The 18,213-nt window shown below is 34.8% G+C and overlaps 1 protein-coding gene and 1 pseudogene across 1 annotated transcript; both read left to right on the top strand.

Moving 5' to 3' along the window:
* Positions 1-18,213, top strand: part of LOC126854273 (phospholipase A2-like) — a 179,588-nt pseudogene that overhangs the window by 16,961 nt on the left and 144,414 nt on the right.
* On the top strand, positions 4,411-5,697 carry LOC126854106 (uncharacterized). The gene has a single exon (XM_050600499.1). The coding sequence runs from the start codon at positions 4,411-4,413 to the stop codon at positions 5,695-5,697; it is 1,287 nt and encodes a 428-aa protein (XP_050456456.1).

The raw sequence follows: 18,213 nt of genomic DNA, 5'->3' as shown, positions 1-18,213 counted from the left end.
GGCCTGACACCCTGCAGTCCGCGCCGAACACCCAAACGCATATTATACGCGTCTTAACTCGCGCATCTCGCACGATATCCAATTGCGAGATATCGAAATATTGGCACGCGGTGTCAATACGCGCCCGCCTTACCGCGCGCACCTCGTACCAACAAACGCGAAACGACAACACGCACCCGCCTTACCGCGCGCACCTCGCGCCAACAAACGCGAGCCGACAACACGCGCCCGTCTCACCGCACGCGTCCCGCGCCACGAGCCGGCCTTTTAACTAGACGCGAAAAACACCGTCTAGACCGGCGTCACAACAGTGCGTTTGTATTCTTATATCAATTCATTACTATTGTAACTGACTCGTATATCGATTGTAAGTTGACCATTGCCTCGAGTGGCGAATAAACGACGTACATAACAACTCACGTCCGTTGCGTTTCAACCCACTTCACGAATCCTGATTCCGATTGCGCTGTCCGCGCGCACGCGAAATCGCACGTGAAGAGGCCCGTTACACCCTTTTTATATATTTTTTTTTTGTATGTGATTCCTATATATGGTATTACCGAGTTATATGTATTTAACTGTATCGTCATAGAAGGCGAAAAAATTGTCAGCAGATTATTCTAGCCATGCATTCTTAGTGTACCATATTCTCGTTTACTATTTCAAGTGGCCAGACGTGGAATATCTATTGGGTATGGTCAGTGGAACGGCGGGACGCCGCTAAGAAATTTTCGACAGTACGTCAGCGGACATAGCACGACAAATTTTCCGCGATGTAGCCGCCTGGCGGAGCGTGAGCTTATTTAAAAAAGAGAGAAAAAAGGAATGTTACTATCTAATTCAGAAACCATAGAAAACAATGTCAGGCTAGTCAAACTGCCAGCGTTTCGGAAATCGAGCACTAAGTATTTATTCATATAAGCTTTTAAGAGGGGTAGGTTCGCGAGACAAGGAGCGATCACTACCTGGTAATCATGCGTAATCTCAACAACGCTTCTTCTCTTCTACTAATCTCGATTAGTGTGTAAAGGATAGCTCTCTATTTTTATAGAGCGATATCCAGGTTTCCGCCAATACCCAAGCCAATACCCAAGGAAGAGACGCCTGAGAGCTGAGACTAAACCAGTGAGTATTATCTAGGGCAGTGGCGTAGGCACGGAACTATTTACTTACTAGATGTTTTGACTAAATATTTCAAGTATGTACGCAGGTACACAATTACGTGTATTAACTCATAAGTTTAATAAGAGTTAAAGAAATAAAATTTGAACAATAATGTATATTATAATGAGAGAGGAATCGAGAAAAATATATTTATAGTATATTTATAAGAAATGGAATTGAATTTGTTTATTGAGAGAATTATTTGCGGAATAAAATATTGTACTTAGTACCGATACTAGATCTTATTGTGACTCTAAATTTCAATAAAAAGGGAAGATTTAGAGTAAACGGAGCAGAATATGTATCCCAACAGTATACCCAACAGTATATGGTGAGCGTTCAGCAAACAGATTTCAATTGCTTGGATCGTGTACGGATGAAAATTAAATGATAAATTTTTGTTATAATATACCACATTTTACTTAATCTCCTGTTATAACTTTTTATGGGAAGATAAAATTAAAAGGGAAGCTTCGCGAGAGCACTGGGATGGGATGAGCGCTTAGCGATTTGATTTTAAGGAGTTATATCAAGATTTCTAAGAGGAAAATGGTAAAGCGACCCTAGGGCACTGTAATAAGTTCTCAGTAATTGGTTTCTTAGCGCTGTATCAATTTTAAGGCAAAAGAAGTATAAATAAAAGTGTAACGGGCCGCTTCACGAGCGGTTCCGAATACGCGCGCGGACAGCGCAATCGGGATCAAGGTTCGTGAAGGGGTTGAAACGCAACAGACGTGAGTTGTTGTGTACGTCGTTTATTCGCCACTCGAGGCAATGGTCAATTTTTACAATGAGAAGAACGTTTACAATAAATCGCGTTAATATAATAATACGAGCGTAATGTTGTGACGCGGGTCTAGACGGTGTTTTTGCGCGTCTAGTTAAAGAGTCCGGCTCGTGGCGCGTGGCGCGCGCGGTGAGACGGGCTCGTGTTGTCGGCTTCGCGGTTGTTGGCGCGAGGTGCGCGCGGTAAGGCGGGCGCGTGTTGTCGTCTCGCGTTTATTGATTCGAGGTGCGCGCGGTAAGGTGGGTGCGTATTGACACCGCGTGTCAGTATCTCGATATCTCGCAATTTGATATCGTGCGAGATACGTGAGTTCAAACGCGTGTTGCGTGCGGCTGGATGTTCGGCGCGGACTGCAGGGTGTCAGGCCTGCAGTCGGGTAGATGCGTCGATGACGCGGTGCAAGTTCCCAGCGATAATCGTGGGAGTGCAGTTTGGACGTTCGGATGGTCGGAGCGTCAGGTCTCGAGAATACTCGAGGAAAGCGGCGAACTCGTCCACTCTCTTGTCCTGTACGCAGGGTTGGATGGTCAGGTGACAGGACCGTAATAGCTCGAGAATTCTCGAGGAAAGCGGCGAACTCGTCCACTCTCGTTCTTATACGGACGGTTTCTAGGCTGGAGTCGTTTCTAGAGCAGATGGTCGAGAATGCTCGACGGAGGCTGCGAACTCGTCAACCTCCGGGCCACTGTCTATAGACGTTGAGGATCGGTTTCTGGATTTGTCTCGGAGCGTACCGCTCGAGCGGATTCAGGTGCCGGTCTGGTGGCGTCTGGTGTTCGGTAGGGCTTTTTATACCCTACCGAAGCGAGCGTGACACCCGCGCCGTTCGCATCCCCCTCGGGGTGGGGGAGACGACGCGGGCCTCCGGTAGCGCGCGTTTCGGCGATCGGCATTCGCCGGAAACGTTCGGTGCCGTTCGGCGCTCGCTTTGTTTATGACAAACACTAACGGCTTGTGTTTATCATAAACATCGTACGCATGTTTAAAAATGGGCGCTAAGCGCCTCTGCCTCTGCCCGGCTGGTGTTCGCCGGGCGGCAGACTTCCGACGTGTCGGGAACGATGGGGGGATGCATTGTTACAAAGAAGTATAAATTTTGACAAGCTTATTGAACACAATTCAGCTATTTTTGTTGTCCCCAAGGACCTCGGTCCTGCATGAGGTAGGCTGTATTGATGTACGCAGATTTATGCACAAAATCTTTTATACTGAACATTACGCAAACTTATAAAACTAACTTTCCCTCGGTATCGGCCTGCCGTAAAAAATCCGACATTATCAAATTCAAACCTATTTCCAATGTAAATCTTCAATATGCTATCACGAAATTATTTGAAACTCATATATCTCATGTACTTTAAAGCATAGAAAAACGAATTCGTTGAAAATCAGTTTAGTTTGAAATAAAATAAAGGTTTTGGTTATATTATATGTCCTCTGAAAGTGGAGTACCCCGTAGGCAACGCGGAACACACTTTGTCCACGGATATAGTTTACAACGGGAAGCGAAGTCCATCCCACAATCGTTGTGCGGATGGTAAAGTATATGGATCGACACGATATGTGTTCCGCCTTTTCCCTCCCAGCGTTTTATTGTGCGCCAACAATTCCGAATGATACAACCCAACCAAAATAAAATCTAAGTTTTAAATCGGAAGTGGCAGTGGCTCCGCTGCTATAAATGTAAACAAATACTTCTTCCACGTTTGCTCTACACAAATACAACGTAAACAAACTATATTTTTTATTGCAGTTTTATCATTTATTACACGACGCTAATTTTAATGTTTTAAACTCTTATATTAGTTCGTCGCTGACGTTTCAAGGCTAGTGGAGAGGAAATTATTTGGGTTTTCTTACACGTTCGATCTGTTATTACATCGCCCTTGTCTGCTCGGATTAAATCAAAAATTTGTCTTTCTCTTCGTTCGATCGAAGCATATCTCCTTGACGTCTTCATCCGTCGCAATAGTTTTATCCTTCTTCTTTGCTCGCACTGCGATATGCTTTTTCTGATCACATGCTTATTCTTTTTCTAATCGCTCGTTCACTACGTATTACATATTGCTCAGCTTCTTCTCGCACATATTCGCTTACGTGATTACTTCTCTCTCTCTCTCTCTCTCTCTCTCTCCCCTCTCTCTCTCCCCTCTCTCTCTCCCTCTCTCTCTCTTTCTCTCTCTCTCTCTTTCTTTGGGTGAGTTGACATGTTGACGTATTTTCTTGTCGCTCTGTTTTTTGTGAGTCAATTTCTGCCGCTTTTTGCCCTGCGGGGCATAAATTCTTTTTAGAATCTGTCAAGGGCTTCCTCTGCTTGACTTGTGGTACAAGCAGTTACTGTACTGGTCAACTGACCGGGCTGTTGGACAATTGCGAGGATTTTCAACTGGATTTCTTTCTTTGGAGTGAGTCGCATCGTTATTTTTCGACCTAGGCGTATTATTGTTTACATGTGAAGGATGGAAGCCGGCGTAGGAGCTGGTGGGCAGGCTGACAGTGGAGTAGGAAGAAGGGGACTCACGAGACAGTCTTCAAGCACGGCATTACTAAATCTGTCAGGTATGTCAGAGAGAGCAAATAATGCAAATAGTACAGATGCAATGAACAGCTCGAGGGTAAATGCGCTCAGGGCTACGGTTAACAGACACACCGAGGCTGTGTCTAGGCTGCTCTTGTCCAGCAAGGAAACGCTGGAGAAGAGAGGTATAATCGAGTCGGCTTTTCGTGCATATAGAGATGCTTTTATGGAAGTATCCACGGTTTTGACGGGTTTGATTGAGGAGAGATCAGCATCTGCAAGCTGTACGGCGAAGGATATTAAGGAGGCTGTCGTGGAGGTGCTAGAGGACTTTAATAAAAAAGTTGCAAATAATGTGAAGAGTAACGTCAGCTTTGCGGGAGCTGCAGCTGAGAAGAGCAAATCATATGCGTCTGTTGTTGGGGCTTCAGGAACTGAGGTGCGTGTCTCGCGGGGTCCGACGGTGGAGGTATCTGACACCACAAGCTTTCTGATTGTGCCGAGTGAGAATAAGAGGGAGAAATACGTCTCATCACAGGTCACTAAGGATACCTTGTGCAGGGTCTTAAAACCGGCTGACTGTGGTTTAAAGGTCAGGAGGATATCGTATGCACGAGATAATGGTGTCAGAATTGAGGCATTCTCACCTGACATTAAAAAGATCAGGGCTCACCCTGGCCTTGCGGAGGCTGGATTGACAGTGCGTGAGGACAGGAAATTGAATCCAAGGCTTATAGTACATGGAGTTACTACCGATATGTCGGCTAAAGAAATTGAGAATGAGCTCCTGGCCCAGAACCTGAGTGATGTAGATGCAAAGGACGTGAAGATTGTTTACATTTTTACGCCAAAACAAGACAAGCGCACTACCAGCTGCATACTGGAGGTTACATCGGCGGTACGAAAGATCTTACTTGAATGTGGACGGATTTATCTGCGCTACTCTGCCTGCTCATTTGCGGATCATGTTCGAATTGTGCAGTGTTATAGATGTCTCACGTTTGGCCATATTGCAAAAGATTGCAAAGGTAAACCTTCTTGCGGACATTGTGCAGGAGCACATGAGATGAAGGACTGCAAGAATAGGGATCAAACACCGAAGTGTCTGAACTGTGAGCGTAATCATATAACTCATGGTGACTTGGCCCACTCCGCCATGGATGCTGCAAAATGTTTGGTACTGAGGAGAAGGGTTAAGGACAAGATAGCCAATACCAGCTATGAATGATATGGAAAACGACCTTGAGGACCTTAAAATTTGCTATGTGAATTGCCAGTCGCTCTTTGCACATCTGGATGAGTTTCGTCACTACTTTTGCAGTGCTGACTTCCACATCATCTGCATATCGGAGACGTGGCTTCGGCCTGTTATTACCGATGCTATGATCAGACTACCTGGATATTCTCTCTTTAGATGCGATAGAATTGGAAGATCTGGAGGTGGAGTGGCATTTTATTTGGCGGATCATTTTTGTGCCTCCATTCTTTGTTGCTCTGATGGGTCGGTTACGGATAGACCAGAATTTATTATGGCGGAGATTATATTCAATAATAGATCTAAACTCTTGCTAGCAGTGGTATATCGACCTCCGAAATCGGGTTATCTGAACAAGTTTTTTCAGTCATTTTTGGATTTCCAGGTAGGCTATAGACACTCGATCATCCTGGGGGACTTCAATGCTGATATGAATCAGGACACCTTTAATAGTCAGCAAATTGGCTCCTTTATATTTGAGTCGAGTTTATATCTGGTGCCGTTCAGATCCACTCATCATCTGAGGGACTCCAGCACACTATTAGACTTGTGCATTATCGATGACAGTGATAAGCTCAAAGAATTTGGTCAGTGTGGAGTAGCATTTCTGTCAGCACACGATCTTATTTTTATAAGGTATGGGATTAAGCTTCAGCGTCGCCATGGGAAGCTTGTAGTTTGCAGGGATTGGAGTGGCTTTGATGCGGAATCCTTTCAGTCTGATGTTAGTAATATCGATTGGACTGACGTGTCGGTCTCGGATAACATGGTTGAAAAGATTGATATCTTTTGCACTAAATTACTCAATGTATTCGATGAGCATGTGCCTCTGAAACGACGACTCTTCAGGAATTTGCCTGCCCCATGGTTGACTGATGCGATCCGTGGGGTGATGCGCGATAGAGATCTGGCCAGGAGAACATGGCGCAGGCATAAAAATGACGTATATTATGATCGATACAAGGTGCTGCGCAACAGAGCGCAAAATCTTGTGCGTTCTGCAAAGCGCGAATATTATGTCAACATCTTCAATCGGGAAGGCAAAGCATCTGAGGTCTGGGGCAGGCTGAGACATCTGGGTCTTATTAAGGCCAGGAATACCGGAGGGCGTCTTTCGCACTCAGTTGAAGAGCTTAATGCATTTTTTGGGCATAGTGCGGAGCATGCTGATTGTGTGGAGGACGGCTCTTTGAGGGATATTATTGAGCGGGATTTTGATGACAGGAGCCTTCACTGGAATTATGTGGTGCCGCAAGACATCGCGAGAGTGATTTCCAGGGCAAAATCAAATGCGGTGGGTGGAGATGGCATCTCCTTGAGATTGTTGAAACTGACAATCCACTGTACACTGCCTATTTTGGAGCATCTATTCAATTTCTCCTTGATGAATGGTATTTTCCCTATGAGGTGGAAATCGGCTCTTATCTGTCCGATACATAAAGTCAGGAATCCTACATTGGTGCAACATTATCGACCAATATCTATACTTCCTACCTTGTCGAAGGCGTTGGAGCGATTGATTTGCGCGCAGATTCGTGTCTATCTGGAGGACTCGGGCTTGTGCGATCCGTGTCAGTCTGCTTATCGGAACAACCACTCTACACAAACTTGTCTGATTAGGATGCTGGACGAGGTGAGACATGCGGCTGACCGAAGATGGTCACTGTGTCTGTTTTCTTCGATTTTTCGAAGGCATTTGATAGGGTGGATCATTTTTTGCTAATCAAGAAATTGAAGAACTTAAACTTTTCTGAGAGTGTCTTGCGTTGGATACACTCTTATTTGACTGGGCGGACTCAGGTGGTCAAGGATCGCACAGAGGGTACAATCTCATCTCCGTCTCCCGTCAGGGTTGGGGTGCCGCAGGGATCTGTGTTGGGACCCTTGCTTTTCACTCTGTACCTGGCTGACTTTAGACATGTGGTCAAACACTGCAAATACAATTTTTATGCTGACGATCTCCAAGCTTACATCCATTGTAAACCTAGAGATTTATCTCACACCATCCGGAAGGTCAATAAAGACATTGAGGCTATTCTTGGATGGTCTAGTATAAACAGACTCATCTTAAACTCAGATAAGACTCAGGCTATAATTATGGGAACAGCGAGATTTGTCAAAGCTATTGATACGAGTACACTTCCTGCGATAAGAGTTGACGGGTCCTTGATTCAATATTCTACATCTGTTAAATATCTTGGTGTCACGATCATGAATACCTTATCTTGGGAGAAGCAGGTTACTAATATAACAAACAGAATCCATTCTGCTCTATATCAATTAAAACTTTGCAGGCAACTATTACCGGAAGCTCTCAAATCTAAGCTTGTCATTTCACTTATCTACCCACATATTGATTATTGCTGTGCGGCATACACGGACATGACAACCGAGCAGAGTCTGAGACTTCATAGAGCGGTGAATGCCTGCGTCAGATTCATCTTCAACGTAAGGACTGATGAGCACATTACACCTTATTATGTAAGGCTACGGTGGCTCAAGGTTGATGCCAGAAGAGCTTACTTTGTGGGATGCCTGTTGTATAAGATATTGGAAACTAAACAACCTAGTCTCCTGCACTCCAATTTCAACTGTAGGATTGCAACATCCGACCGTGCTACTAGGGCTCCGAGGGACAGGCTTTTCCTGCCACTATGTAGAACTGAACTATTCAAACGGTCTTTTAGACTTACGTCGGCTAGGTTTTGGAATGATCTCCCTCAGTCTATTAGGAGTGCGGCTACACTGGTGGATTTTAAACAAAAGTTGTATTCGTGGTTGCTCGTCTGTGCCTCTTCATGAGTGGGATATAAATTGGGGAATATTTCTTGAATGCTTAGTATACTATTGCATCTCTCTCTGGCATACCTTAAGATTGTTGATTATAACACACATTATGCATAGACACTTTTCGTTACATGTTTAAGAATATTGCGCACACATTGTAATTTTTAAATGTATTCTTACTTATGTATTTGTATTGGTATATATAGTATTAGTATTTATGTATTAGTATTTATGGCGCTTGAGGGGATTTCGTCCCAGAGCGCTTTATAAATAAAGCTTTCTTTCTTTCTTTCTTTCTCTCTCTCTCTCTCTCTCTCTCTCTCTCTCTCTTTCTCTCTCTCTGTTTGCTACTTATTGTTATATTTTTTTATATTAGCATTTTATTATATTATTCTATTCTTTTGTTATATTTGTTTTTAATTCTTTTTATTTTCCATTTCCTACATAAAAATTAATTACTTTATGTATTTTATAACATGGAAAATGCTGTAAGTTATTTTCTTTTTCTATTTTGCTATTCTCTAAATATAATATATAATATATAATATATTTATATAATATGATCTATATATATTTTAAATTTATTATACAAATCTTTATGACAATTGGTTATGGAAAAAATAAAATTGAATATATTTTATTCATTGATGTTATCAAATGTATATAAATGGCATACAAATAAATTTTAGTTGAATGTTCAAACAGGATTAATATGATTTCGTTCTTTGGGCGATAATATCTATATATCTATATAATATTATCAATATATATATATATATATATATATATATATTTTACATTTGCTATAATAATTCTCATGACAATTGATTATTATTTAGCTATTTATTAATTTCTAAATGGAAAAAGAATGTTCGATATATTTTAGATATATTTTATCTATTGATATATACATATGCATATATGTATATATACTTATTTATAAATGTATAAATTATATATATATTCAGTTATATATATATATATATATATATATATATATATATATATATATTCAGTTTGGCCCAATCTATCTCTATTTTTCGTGCAGTCAGTCATATCAGACATCTTGTATATATATATACAAGGTGTCTGACATGACTGACTGCACGAAAAATGGAGATAGATTGGGCCAAACTGAATCGAAAAGTCCTGTACTATTTTGCAAAATTTGCAATAACTATTTTGTTATCTAAGCGAGAGGTAGAGTCACGCAGTCATCTCTTACTTAGATGATGCTTTCATTGCTAAGAAACGTACACAAGTAATTATCAGACATGCCTTCCGATATCATCCTACCGCTTTCCAACGCGTACTTTAGCTCACATATTTTAATTAATAACGCAATAATTATTGCAAATTTTGAAAAATAGTATAGGACTTTTCGACTCAGTTTGGCCCAATCTAACTTCACTTTCGTACGATCAGTTACACGTCGGGCACCCTGTATACAGGATGTCCCGTAACGTGATGTCCACATTGAAACTGTGTATTCTTTGTGTCACTCTAAGTCAAAAAATCTTAATCATAGAAAATATAAAAATAAAGGGACGGAGCATACCAATGCGGCGGAGAAGCCACTATGGGACGATGCGACGAGGTAAATTGTGTCTAAATTTGATTGGCGCGTTATATCGCGCAAGTTTACATTAGTGATACTCGTGTTGGCAGCTGTCAAACTGTCACAGGTTTTTTGACACTATTTTTCTATATGTTAAAAAAATTTGTCAGAAAAAAAATATATAAATATATAAATATATAAAATATATATTTATATATTTGTAAATATATTTGTAATATATATTTGTAAATATATTTGTATATATAAATATAATTTAACAACTTTAAAATGCATAAATATACATAAAATACATAAAATATACATAATAAAAATATAATAAAATTAAATATTATATTTGTTATAGAATTAAAGATAAAGTATATTAATTATATTTATATTATATTATATTATTATTTAATATTTAGTAACATTCAATATTTATTATAAATATTAGTAATATTTATCGATTTATTTGACATACTATACTAATAAATATTCAATAATACACCATATAATTAAATAAAATACAACACATATAATACAATATATATTCTTCATTGAAACATATAATATGAGTTTATTGAAAAATTGGCGCTGACATTTAAACTTATCTATATTATTTAAAGCTATGTAATGTAATTTAATTTTTATAATAAGTAATAATAATAATAATAATAATAATAATAATAATAATAATAGTAAAATTTCTTTAAATAATATAAATAAATCAAAAAATCAGTGTTTTTTTTAACAAACTCATACTGTTTATATAAAAGGTAAAGATCATAAAGATCAATGAAAAATTTATTATATGTATATTGTATTTGTTATATTTTATTTTATTATATGTTGTATTAATTAATATTGTGTTTATTAATATATTGTGTTATATGTTTATGTATGTATTATTAAATTGTATTAAATGTATGTGTTGTATTGTATATGTTAAATATTAAATTTATTGTTAGTATAGTGTATTAAATAAATCAATAAAATTGTTTATTATAAATATTGAACGTTATTAAATATTTACTAATAAATATTAAATATTAAATAATAATATCAAATATTATAATTATATTATAAATACTATTCTTTATTTTTAATTCTATAACAAATATATTTATATTATATTTACATTTTAATATATTATTTTATTATGTACTTTTTATATGTACATTTTAAAACTGTTTAAAATATATATATATATTTTAAACAGTTTTAAATATACTATCTATATATATATATATATATATATGTATTAAATATATAAATATATATTTTACATTATATATATGTATATATATATATATATATATATATATATATATATATATATATATACATAAATTATATATTTATATATTTATATACCTTATTTTTTTAAAAATTTCTTTAACATATAGGCAAATACTGTCAAAATACGCGTAACAATTTGACAGCCGCCAACACGAATATCATTGACGTAAACTTATGTGATATAACATCCAATCTAGGCACAATTTACGTCATCGCATCATCCCGCAGTGGCTTCCCCTCCGCAATGATATGCTTGGTCCCTATATTTCTATGTCTATGGTATTTATACACATATGCCCTAAAGTCACTTGTTTCGAAGGTATAGCAAAAAAATGCAAAAGTAGTTATTTCTCACACTAATGCGAGACAAGCAGCTTTATAACTTATATTACCGCACTAATAGTGCGGAAATAACAGGCATTACAAAAAAATATTATATGTATGGCATGTGCGGAAGACAACGAACGTCGCGCATGAAGTTGCCGCATGAGCTGAAGCGAATATTTATTTTTTAAATAAATATATTTCTTAAATAAGAAGAAAGTGATATATTTTTGAACCTTTTTATTTCCTTAGATAAAAATACATTTTGAAGTCAAATAAAACATTACGTTATTGATTAATTGATTATAATCAGCATTGATTATATTCTCCATGTTCCTTAACAATATTTTCATTGTACAATAAGTAGCCAGCGCTACTAGCAAATTTCTTAAAACAATTGCTGAAATGCAAACAATTTTGATCAAAATAAGCCTATCGCTCGCGCGAACACTTACCTAACGCCGAAATTTCGAATGGCGGCCAATAAAGTTTGGCGCCGCTTCGAGAATTCGAACACGGTTCAAATTAATTGGCCGCAAGTAAAGAAAGATGTATTATAAGGGATCCACTTTCGAGGAGAGGGCACAAGCGCAGTTACCGCTTAGATATACCGCTTATTAGATAAACCGCATTTCGACACTCGCTATTTTTTCGGACTTAGATTAACGACGACCGCTTTTCTTTTATTATGAACCGCATATTATTACGACTGCTTATTTCTTTTTGGACTTTTTGGACCATTTCTTTCTTGTAATTCGGAACTTTATGTAAAAAGCTGTGTATTTGACTTTGTTAATTATTTATTTATAATTAAAGACATTTGTGACATTATTCGCGTGAATTATTTTGTGCTCCGTCTTTCTCGTACGTTATATTATCCATACGCCTCATCTCACGCTTTACATCGCGTCGCTCTCGAACACTAAGATTTAATTGTATTGATACATCAATACAAAAGCAATTAGCATTAATCAACCAAATCATCTTGTAATAAAAATTTTAATTTTTAAAAACTTCTTCCAACTTTTTTTAAATGAAAGATGTTTTTTCTCATTACGGACGCATTATCATATGACAAAACAATAATATTTAAAAATGTAATATTCAATTTCCACATTTGAGCTACTAAATAATTTCCCTGCGCTATAATCTCTCGCATCAATAATAATTTTTCTAAGTGCGAGCAAATGTTTAATGTTTCGGATCATTATATCAAAAAAGAAACTATCATATATTTTTTAAAATATCAAACATTTCATTAATAAAAAAATTAAAATTTAGTTTTTCAAATACTGTTCAGTGCGCGATATTTCAATCGGACATAGTACATTTGAAATTATATTTGTACATTTTATTCGGCCCATATTCATATTTTCCAAAACATTATAATCTTTTACTATTTCTTGGAAAAGAATAAGAATATTTTATTGTTTAATGCAAAATATTTTTATCAGCAATAAAATATTAAAATATACGCACACATATCTTATCATAAACATAAAAAATAAATGAATATAGAAATAACCAAATTGAGTTTTGATTGGATTTTAAATACGCTATGCTTTAAAAAATATCACATATCATATCTTATTTATAAATTATAAATGTATACATTATAATAATACATAATAATAGTATATATAATATAATTATGCACATATAATAAGATCGCACAACAATTAATCAACCAAAGATATGTTCAGCAAACGTATTTAGAAATATTGCTCTCATAGTATACAAATTCTATTATATAAATATGTATATACAAGTGTGTACGTAGTATACATGTGTAAGAAACAGTATAATGCAAGTTTTAAGCACATTAGTTTTGTGACCTTATTACGTTTTAAAAAATTTGATTTACAGTTGTCAATGATGTAGAATATTTGTCAATGTATGCGAACATGTGTGTGAATATATTTTTAAATCTAATCAATTCTTAATCATTTTTGCATTTGCATTGTTGTATAAATATGTATGTATAGATCTATAAACATATAATTATATAGTTATAAATTATTTAATAAATAATAATAAAATATTACATCAAATAAAATTATTTTAACATTAAAGAAAAACCCAATGCGGACTATCCCAAAAAGGACTCCCAGCACCCACCAAATTTTTCTGAAGATGTAATTCCTCTTGACCTACTTTATCTGTATTTTTATTATATTTATTAATCTGGTGCGGACTATCACAAAAAGAACTTCCAGCACCCACCAAGTTTTTCTAAAGATGTAATCCTTTTTGATATATTTTATCTGTACACATGTATTTTTATTATATTTATTAATCTGGTGCGGACTATCCCAAAAAGGACTTCCAGCACCCACCGGATTAATAACTTACTGCGTTAATAAATTTACAAGTGCATATAGTCAAAAGGAATGGGATTTTCATTAAAGAAGAACCCAGTGCGGACTGTCCCAAAAAAGACTCCCAACACCCACCAAGTTTTTCTTAATAAAATTGTAATTTCTTTTTTATTTACTTTATCTGTACACTTGTATTTTTATTATATTTATAAATTTGGCGCTGACTATCCCGAAAAGGACTCCCAGCACTCACCAAATTAATAACTCATTATGTCAATAAAAATAAATGTGCATATAATCAAAACTTTAAATTAAGAGAAATCACATTGTCCTTAAACAAAAAACCCAATGCAGACTATCCTAAGAAAGACTCACAGCACTCATCAATTTTTTCTGAAGATGTAATTCCTCTTGATCTATTTTATGTGTACATTTGTATTTTTATTATATTTATTAATCTGGTGCGGACTATCCCAAAAAGGGCTCCCAGCACCCACCTGATTAATAACTTATTGCGTCAATAAATATACAAGTGCATAGTCAATAGGATAGTCAATAGGATATAGTCAAAAGGAATGTGATTTTCATTAAAGAACCCAGTGCGGATTATCCAAAAAAAGACTCGCAACACACCAAATTTTTTTTAATAAAATTGTAATTTCTTTTGATTTTATTTTATCGATGCACTTCCATTGGTTTGTCAGAAAAATTCGTACCGATTTTCGATAAGTAACATTAGAATATATCTGAATATATCAGAATGATCGAAAACAAATAACATGTGTACATTTTCTTAAAGATTACACTTCAGCCATCTTTAGAAAAAAAGATTGTTTAGACTATATTGATTTTTGTCAGTTCTGTACCTTTTGAATAGAAGGAAACAAAGTGCGTTATAGGCATTTGATGCTTTTCTTACCGAAAAAGTAAAAATGCCATGTAAGCAGCAAACAAAATATGTGCTTTACGGAGAAGGTGTTAAAGCTGAAAAAAAGTGTTTGCTATATTTAAAGGTGATGATTTCAATCTTGATAATCAAAAGTGTACCCCATATCTGATAAAGATCAAATCAAAACTGATCGAGAATAACCAACGCTACACGACACGTGAATTAGAAGAAATGTCAAAAATATCAAAAACTACCATTCACGAGCATTGTGAAGCTTGGCTACGTATGCTGCCTGTGAATTTTCCTTAAAATTCGGCACGAACATTCCGGATATCCCAATATTTTTATTATTTTTATTAATCTGGTGCGGACTATCCCAAAAAGGACTTCCAGCATCCACCGGATTAATAACTTACTGCGTTAATAAAAATGCAGCAAACAAAATATGTGCTGTTTACGGAGAAGGTGCTAAAGCTGAAAAAAGTATTTGCTAGTTTTAAAATGATCATTTCAACCTTGACAATCAAGGATGATCCCCATGACTGATAAAGATCAAATCAAAATTAATCGAGAATAACCCTACAAATAACGCTACACGACACGTGTATTAGCAAAAATATCAGAAACCACCATCCACGAGCATTGTGAAGCTTGGCTGCGTATGCTGCCTTTGAATTTTCCTTAAAAATCGGCACGAACTTTCCGGGTAATCCAATATTATTATTATTTTTATTAATCTGGTGCGTACTATCCCAAAAGAAGGCTCCCTGCACCCACAAAATTAATAACTCATTGCTTTAATAAAAATAAAATGCACATAATCAAAACTTTATATCAAAAGAAATTATTACATTTTTATTAAAAAAAGGCACCCACTAAGTTTTTCTTATTGAAATTGTAATTTTTTTTATTTATTTTATCTATGCACTTGTATTTTTATTATTTTTATTAATCTGGTGCTATACCAAAAGGAACTCCCAGCACCCTCCGATTTAATAACCCATTGCGTTAATAAAAATACAAATTCATATAATCAAATGTACATTTGTATTGCAATTTAAATCGCAACAAAGCTGTTATTTCTTCCACAGGAGCAACAAGTTTTTTAAGTTAAGACAATTTCATGATACTATTTCTTAAGTAATTATAAATGTTTTTATAAATGTTGTTAAGTAATTATAATTATAAATATATACATATGTACTCATACATATTTATACAAGTAAGCAAATGCAGAAATTATTAATGCTTATTATATTTGCATAGATAAAATATTATATAAAATTGATCTCAAAATTATCGATGTATATTACAAATATATTTTCGTACTGCGTGCTTGCTATCCTAAAAAGTATCATCTGATATGGCTTCTGATACAGAAATGTTTATATATAAAATAACAACTGAAAATGATGTGACGAATAACAAAGTTACATCCAATGAAATAGCATTGTGCAAAATATGAAGATTGCAATTATTTTGTGTTTACAATATTATTATGATACACGAGATATTAAGTTATTTGTTTTTAGTTTTTATTTTGACAAATTTTCTAAATATTTGTTCTAAATATTTAAATGAAACAATTACGTTCTTATACTTTATATATTTTTCCTACTATATTTACTTTTAAAATAATATTTTTATATGTCATTTATCTGTTTAACAAATATATATGCTTATTAAGTGCAAATTTGGTGCAAATGTAGATTTTATAAAAAAACTGATAAAATATTTAAAATTGCAACATGGTTTTAATAAGTTTTTAATAAATATATTTGCAAGCAACCACTATGTGTTCGAATATTTTAATCTGCGTTTCGTTTTGAAAAACATTTATGATTATCCTTTTCATGGATATAACTGCGAAAAACAAAATATATACATATATTTCCAAATGCGAGAAAATTACAGTCAGTTGATGTGTCAAATATAAAAAATAGATATGAGCGTGCGTAATGCAGATGAAAAATTAGCAAATCGATTCTTATAATTTTAACTCTAAAGAAATATAAGAAGTTGCTGCTTCTTGTATTTTTATATAATAATAATTTTATGTCGCGAAAATATATATAGTTGTAGAAGTCAATTCAACTTCAGTTTATGTCGCGAAAATATGTATAGTTGTAGAAGTCAATTCAACTTTAGTGGAAAATATTATAAGCAAAAAGCAAAGAATTCTTATTACTATATTTTATACATATGTGAGTTTTAAAATATATTTATAGTATTAAATATTTATGTAATATATTTGTAATATATATCAATTATATTACGTAGAACATATTATTAATTTCCATATCTTATAATAAATTTGTGTAATATATCTCTTATAAACATTCTCTTCAAATTATTGCAATATCTTAAGCTTCTAGACGCTTCCTGACGCAATGCAATGTATTAACACGCGGAATATGCATACGGAGCAAGAACGTTATCGTACAAAATATTTAATAATACTCACCAACTTTAAATATTTAGCCTACGTATTAAAACAATAGATATAGTAGGCTCTTATAAGTAAATTATTAATAAAAATTAAAAGAAATATATGGCAATACGAGTCACGCGCGGTAATTGGAGCGCAATTATAATTTATTCGAAACTATTAATATAAGATATGATGCGTACGTTTCGGTCCCATTATTTGGGCCATCTTTAGCGCAGATTTTTATAAACACATTAGATCAATTTACTGATATTACATGATAATTAATTAAAACAGAATTATAATAACAAAGTCAAGCGAAAAGAAGTTATATAAATCTAATGTCGGTCAGATATAGAGAACGGTAAATAAAATAAATAAATTAAAAATAGTCAACCGATAAATAAAATTGTAGTCCCTCATGTCAGCTGAGATATGCGTTTCGATTTTCGTTATAAGAAAATAAAATTAAGTTACCACGGTTAGAAAAGGAAAGTAAAATTTTTGCAAAGACAATAGTTAAAACACATATTATTGCGTGACATATGAAGATTTATTATAATTAATAACTAATTGGAACTATTATTTGTAAGTATTCCTTGCATTACAATTTTAACAAGTTCTCTCTTGTTATGCATATGTGTTTCAACTATTGCCTTTTAGGCTTTGCAAAAATTTTTACTTTCCAACCATGGTGACTTAATTTTATCTTCTTACAACGAAGATCGAAACGCATATCTCAGTTAACATGAGGGACTACAATTTTATTTATCGGTTGACTAGTTATAATTTATTTTTTTTTCATTTATCGTTTTCTATATCTGACTGACTTCAGTTTTATATAACTCTTTTCTCACCTGACTTTATTATGATTCTGTTTTAATTA

Source organism: Cataglyphis hispanica, chromosome 13, assembly GCF_021464435.1.
Source record: "Cataglyphis hispanica isolate Lineage 1 chromosome 13, ULB_Chis1_1.0, whole genome shotgun sequence".
Lineage (NCBI taxonomy): Eukaryota > Metazoa > Arthropoda > Insecta > Hymenoptera > Formicidae > Cataglyphis > Cataglyphis hispanica.
This window is presented reverse-complemented; position numbering and strand designations above follow the sequence as displayed.

What these genes read in the sequence shown, in the direction of transcription:
- LOC126854106 (XM_050600499.1), top strand. Translation starts at nt 4,411, where the DNA reads ATGGAAGCCGGCGTAGGAGCTGGTGGGCAGGCTGACAGTGGAGTAGGA.